Source organism: Equus przewalskii, chromosome 5 (assembly GCF_037783145.1).
Source record: "Equus przewalskii isolate Varuska chromosome 5, EquPr2, whole genome shotgun sequence".
NCBI classification, from domain to species: Eukaryota; Metazoa; Chordata; class Mammalia; order Perissodactyla; family Equidae; genus Equus; species Equus przewalskii.
The window spans coordinates 8,175,958-8,182,412 of record NC_091835.1 but is presented as its reverse complement, the minus strand read 5'-3'; the positions used below and the strand labels follow the sequence as shown (position 1 = coordinate 8,182,412).

General features: G+C 51.6%; 1 protein-coding gene across 4 annotated transcripts; it reads left to right on the top strand.

Moving 5' to 3' along the window:
* The first annotated feature begins 1 nt into the window (after window position 1).
* Window positions 2-6,431, top strand: RNF25 (ring finger protein 25). Of its 4 annotated transcripts, none has more exons than XM_008536833.2 (10): window positions 2-153; window positions 2,485-2,559; window positions 2,807-2,909; window positions 3,002-3,069; window positions 3,166-3,235; window positions 4,387-4,458; window positions 4,556-4,699; window positions 5,057-5,149; window positions 5,449-5,583; window positions 5,790-6,431. In XM_008536833.2, exons 1-10 carry the CDS (start codon window positions 113-115, stop codon window positions 6,366-6,368), a joined length of 1,380 nt encoding a protein of 459 aa, XP_008535055.1. In that variant the 5' UTR covers window positions 2-112; the 3' UTR covers window positions 6,369-6,431. The 4 variants fall into 4 exon arrangements, with proteins under 4 accessions (XP_008535055.1, XP_008535057.1, XP_008535054.1 ...); XM_008536835.2 differs by having other exon boundaries at window positions 12-153; window positions 5,060-5,149; XM_008536832.2 differs by having other exon boundaries at window positions 12-153; window positions 4,369-4,458; window positions 5,060-5,149.
* Window positions 6,432-6,455: the final 24 nt, after the last annotated feature.

The window sequence follows — 6,455 nt, the reverse complement described above, 5'->3', positions numbered from 1 at the left end:
GGACCCAGAGTCTGCGGTTGCCTAGAAACGGCCGCGAGCCCTCCCCCGCCCAGCTATCCGCCTCCGGCGTCCCCAAGAGCACTTCCGGTTCCGGCTGTGGGCCGGAGAAGACATGGCGGCTTCTGCGTCGGCGGCGGCAGGGGAGGAGGACTGGTAACTTTGGGGGCACGGGCTTTGGCTGACCGCCTGGATCCGGTCCGGGGGAGTAGCCGCGGCCGCAGACGGTCCGTACGGCGGGTGTGTGGGGCGGAGCGAGGGATGAGGGGTGGCAAAGACGCTGACATCTCTCCCTAACGGAGCTTCTGGACTGGGCAGCGGTGGGTGGAGGGGCGCTGATCTGATGGAGAGGAAACCCGATCGGCGCCGGCCAGGGCAGTTCGGGCCGCGCCTTACCTGGTTCGATGCCCTCTGCTCCAGCCTCACCTCGTCCTTTTCTTCCTGAAGTGGATTTGCTCAGGGTCCTGGGGAATGCCTTCTTATCAGACCTCCCCGCCTCCCTTTTACCTCCCGGAACCGATGTCCTCCAGCTCCCGTCCCCCTTTCCCATCGGATCAGCCTATTTCTGCCGAGGCTTTCCTCAACCTTCTCCCTCCTCAACAGCACTAATGTCTGAATAAAGCCTTACACCTCACAAAAAAGTCCTTCTCTTAAGTGTTCTTGACGAGAACAGAACTGGAAGGACTCTGGATGATAGGATAAATGTGGGTTCACCCCACATTTTATTAGCTGTGTGATGCTGACCAGGCCACCTGGTTTCTGTGAGTCAGTGTCCTCAGCTGTGGAAAAAAAAAGAGTGGGTGTGGCATCTACCTCAGAATAGTTGAGGATCACGAAGGATGTGTAACATCCATAAGCTTCTTTTTCATCAATAACTCGGAGGTGTAGGCACCTGAGGAGACTAGAGGAGGCCTGGAGGTAAAATGATTTGCCAAAAGGTACATAGTTATGACTAGGAATCCAGGTTATCTGACTCCAAATCTTACGTTCTTAGTCTTAGGACATTCTCCAATCCATCGCTTTGTTTTTTTTTTTTTTTTTTGGTCACCACCTTACCACCATCCCATCTCATCCTTCACATCCAGGGCCCAAGTCACAGCTAGGGAGGGTGAAGTATTGAAAGGCCTCTTGATGGAGGCTACAGTTCAGTCTTTCATTGGTTCAGGGAGCCCAGCCAGGGATGGCCTTTATTGAGCCCACGTAGACTTGTTTTCAACCTGTTCAGGGGAACTTTAAGATTCTGAGGGAACACTTTGAACCATGGAGAGGGCAGCAGTGATTACACAGCTAGCCTCTGGTGCTCTGAGACTCCCATGCTCATGTCAGCCAGAACTACTCCCTTATTATCTATTTAATATTTTGAGGTGTCTGCCTAAGACTTAAAAAAAAATCAGTTTTGAGAACTACTAATATGGGTCACAGTAAGGCAGCCCTGCTCTTGGTAAAGAGGGGACAAGGTAAGAAAGCAAGCACGCATTTTTCCATGTATTATCTGGGTAGAGTTGTGGACTGAAGCCACTCATTCATCTTCAGCATCGTTAGAAGTGCTGTTTCTGTGATTAAGCATGTGTGTCCTCTGATTTGCGTCAGGACCGCTGGATCCTGACATGGACAGGTTGATGTAGATCAACCAGACAGCAAGGGTCATAAATAGCTCAAATACTAACTACATCCTGCCCTCTTTCCTTTTAAGGGACAATGTTATATACAAATAGCAAAAAAGAGAACATAGACTAGCTACTATGGCCAAGATACTATTAGGTACTTTATTTAAACAAATCGCCTTTCATCCTTACAATAACCCTAGAGCATAGGTGGAATTATCTATATATGGTAGACAGGGTAACTCATGCTTACAGAGTTAAGTAACTACGCAGATCACAAAGCTGGTAAGTAATGGGTACCTATTACTGACTCCAGGGGTGCTGGCTCTTCCACTACAACACAGCCTTTATACCACCTAGATCTGTTGTTCTGTTCAGGTTGGTATCTCCTTTGAGAAGGGTTAGGGTGACTGGTACTGGCAGTGTGTGTAGACACTGGGATCCACGTCAACAGTGGTGTGGGGAAAGCCAGGAGTGGTATTGGTAACCTTGATGCTAATCAATGGACCTCCTATTTCTAGATCAGAGAGATGGCCACTAAGGAACAACCAACAATGCAATGAAACTTAAATGGAGTCAGGAGACCTGGCTGTTGTCCCAGTTCTGTCTCTGTTAAGCCTTCAGATTTGGGCTGTTCATTTCACCTTCCTGGGAATCCGTTTCTGCATCTATTGGCAGAAATGACTTCTAAAACTCTGATTCCCAGGCTTCCTACCTGGCCACTTGACAACTTACGGAAATATATTTCTCCAATTTTTATGGTGGCTAGGAAGAGAATGCACTCAGGCAGGTTGCCATTTTCCTACAAAGCCAGCTGTCATTGGCCTTAGCAAGCTTTCACAGGGAGAGCTGTAATGGTGCATCAATCTCCCCGTCTCTCTAGGGTCCTGCCCTCTGAAGTCGAGGTGTTAGAGTCTATCTATCTGGATGAACTACAGGTGGTTAAAGGCACTGGCAGGTACGTATTCAACGAGAGGCAGGCAGGAGTCCCCTTAGCAATGAGAGGATTCCATGCAGAATCTGTGAGCCTTGATTCAGAGATAATGTTTCTCTCATGTGGACAAAGACTATTCCTTTAACCTCCCTGCCAAAAGAAAGAGCCGAATGCTCACTTCTTCTGCCCGCTTTACTGTCTCCCCCTCGTCCTCCCCAGCCCTCAAGCCCCTCCCAGTCACATCCCAGCTCTCCACTTGATCCACCTGCAGATCTTCACCGTGGGAGATCTACATCACCCTGCACCCTGCCACTGCAGAAGACCAGGACTCCCAGTATGTCTGCTTCACTCTGGTGCTTCAGGTCCCAGCACAGGTGAGGCCCCTGCATTGTGGTGGCAAAGAGAGGAAGAGGAGAGGCCCTGGGGGGGAGTGCTCTGGCAGTAATTTGTTATCTTCTCCCACTAGTACCCCAACGAGGTACCACAGATATCTATCCGTAACCCCCGAGGACTCTCTGATGAGCAGATCCACAAGTAAGTGTGCTGATCAGAGCAGGGAAAACTCGTGATACAGCTCAGTCTGGTGAGGGTTGAGGCAGGCCTAATGTCTGCTTTGCCCTCTTCCTCCAGGATCTCCCAGGCGCTGAGCCATGTGGCCAAGGCCGGGCTGGGTACTGCCATGCTCTATGAACTCATTGAGGTAAGAGGCGTCCTGGCCTGGGGAATGTCCTTCCCCTCAAGCTAGAGCCGTTTCTCGCAGGGGGAGCCCTGGGCCTGCAATCCTGAACATATCTGGAGTCATTCATTTAGGCCTTCTTTAGGTAAGGCCTAAATGAATCCAGAAAGATGAGGTTCTCTTCTGTTCCAAAAAGATCTCCCCAAAAGACAGTTCTATAGCTTCCCCAAGTTGCCTGTTCCCGCATCTTGACAGATTACTTTTCATCTCTAACTTGCATTTGTCTTGCTTCAGTTTCAGTGCATTTCTTATTGTCTTGGCAACTGAATGTAGTAAGAGATCTAGAGGGTCTCCCCTATAAACGAACATCTGAAGGCTAGCCTGCCATTAGAGTGGACTAGAAAAAGTCCTGGTTCTTTTCCTCAGAGTTTCTATCCTAGCGAAGGGCACAGCCAAAATGAAGCAACGCTTAGAGCTATAAGTTAATATACACAGACAACTTGTTGTTTGACATTAAAAACACATAATTAAGTACAGTCTCATTTTCCTCTGCTTTGAGTTTTTAAGAAAAATGTCCAGAAAAGAGTGAAGGTGGGTGGCTTAGAGTCAGAGAGAGCCGCATAGACGATTGTAGCCCTCTTGAGTCAGGCCTTCACAGGGCAGCTTGGAATTCCAGAGCGTTAGCTCTCAAACAACACACAAAGGTGTGTTTCATAGCTCAACTCAATGCCTTTCCAGTTCTCTCTCCCTTTGGGTTGCCCATGCCTGACTTTGTTTCTGAAGGCTGACTCCAGAACAAACTCATTGGGGAAGCAATACGCAAAGGAGGGTTACCCAAGAAAGGCCTCCCAGAGGACGAGTTTTAATTGAACATATTTTTATCTCTAAAGTATATTATTTTCATCCCCAAGGTATATTGAAGGTGACTAAAGGAGTGGAAAAGCAATTCAATTGGATTTTGAAGCCCAGCAGGTTTGGGTGGAGAGGCTGGGACGTGGAGAAGGGTTAATTCCAAGCAGAGGGAGCATCACCAAGACAGAAATGCATGAACACGAAGTGACACACAGGCCTGGTGGGAGACAGTCCCACCAGTCACTCCTGGGACTAGTAGACAGGCTTTGCTCACAGTTCTTGCCACTCCCTCCCTCTTTGAACAGTGTCTTCTCTCCTCTCAGAAAGGGAAGGAAATTCTCACAGATAACAACATCCCCCATGGCCAGTGCGTCATCTGCCTCTATGGTTTCCAGGTGGGTTTCTCTCTTGGGACCTGGGATCTGCTTGGGACCGGCAGTGGAGGGCTCGTGAGAGCTCTGACGCAGTGCTCTGCATCCATCCTCCCTCCAGGAGAAGGAGGCCTTCACCAAAACACCCTGTTACCACTACTTCCACTGCCACTGCCTTGCTCGGTACATCCAGCACATGGAGCACGAGCTGCAGGCTCAAGGACAGGAGCAGGAGCAGGAACAGCACCATGCCACCACCAAACAGGTCAACCTGCCAGCCCCTGCTCCCTTGACACCGCCAACTCTCACAACTTTTTCTACTCCTCCATTCCAGCGACTCTTAACCTTTTAGGGTCATAGATACCTTTGAGATTAATGAAAGCTCACCTCTGTCCAGAAGAAAGGGCATCCTTATATACATGTAATGGTATTGCATCCAGTCTCAGAGGGTTCCCAGACCTCTGGCTAGGCAACCCCTTCTTTGTCCCACCTTGCTGCTAGACAGCTGTGTCCACACCCTTCCACCCCAGCCCTCTGCAGATTAGGCTGGTTGGCTGGGTTGGGCAGCTGGCAGGTAACCCTGGGCTGTGAAGCAGATGTGTGATCTCTCCTCTCTTTTTAGAAGGCAGTTGGTGTGCAGTGTCCCGTGTGCAGAGAGCCCCTCGTGTACGATCTTGCCTCACTGAAAGCAGCCCCTGAACCCCAACAGCCCATGGTAAGGGACCTCTCTTCTAATCTGAGGCAGGAATAATGGCATTCTCCATGGAGGGAGGAACGGCATCTTGTCTGCCTCAAATGGGATCTCTGGAATTGGGCTTGACCTGCCTGAGACCTCTCTGCAAAGCCACAGTCGCCACTGGGAGCCCAAGGCTTCAATCGGGAGCCCAAATCTGAAGGATAAAACCAATAACCTTGTGCAGATCCCCTGAAGCAGTCCTGGAAGAACAGGAGTTTGAGGGTGCCGCCTTCTCCTATTTATTCTTCCCTCCCTGCCCCCTGCTCCTTTCCCTCCAGGAGCTGTACCAGCCCAATGCAGAGAGCTTGCGCCAAGAAGAAGAGCGCAAGCGGCTTTATCAGAGGCAGCAAGAGCGGGGGGGCATCATTGACCTTGAGGCTGAGCGGAACCGGTACTTCATCAGCCTCCAGCAGGTGAGGGAAGGGTTTCCCACTCCGCCCCTAATGCCACCAGCCTTCCTGCTACCAACCCCCTTCTGCCACGGCCCTAGGGTGAGCTTTGTTCTACCGAGGGAGGTTATAGGCTGATGGTGGTTGGCTCAGATAGTGGGTGAGGGGCCTGCGGTTCCCTGCTGTGAGGAACTACGTCTCTCTCGCTGCATCTGCTCACTTCTTTCTAGCCTCCTGCCCCTTTGGAACCCGAGTCAACTGTAGATGCCTCCAGAGCATCCCACCCACCCAGTGCCCTTGCCACAGAACTGTCCACCTCATCAACTGCCCAGCCCATTCTGTCAGCTCCTCTGCCTGTGGCTTCCCAGTACACCTGTGAGAAGATTCCAGGGACTGGGCCAAATCAGCAAAGGTTGGGCGAGACCCAGAAAGCTATGCTAGATGCCCCCCGGGCCACTCGAGGCCCCTGGAGACAGCCCGAACGGAGGCACCTAAAGGGAAGGGAGTGCAATGGCCCCAAAGGTGCCACTGATACCCAGGAACTGCCACTTCCTGAGGGGCCCCTCAAGGAGCCCATGGACCTAAAGCCAGAACCCCGTAACCAAGGGGTTGAAGGTCCACCCCAAGAGAAGGGGCCTGGCAACTGGCAGGGTCCCCCACCCCGCAGGACTCGGGACTGTACCCGCTGGGAGCGCTCCAAGGGTCGAACACCGGGTTCTTCCTACCCCCGCCTGCCTCGGGGTCGGGGAGCCTACCGACCTGGTGCTCGAAGGGAGCCCCTGAGCCTGGAATCTGAGGACGGTTCCTAGCAGTACTGTCGGGGGACAGGGAATTTGGGGTGGGAGGGGGCAATAAAGAGATTTGGCCTTGTTCGGCTTTCTTTGCTCAGTAGCGCC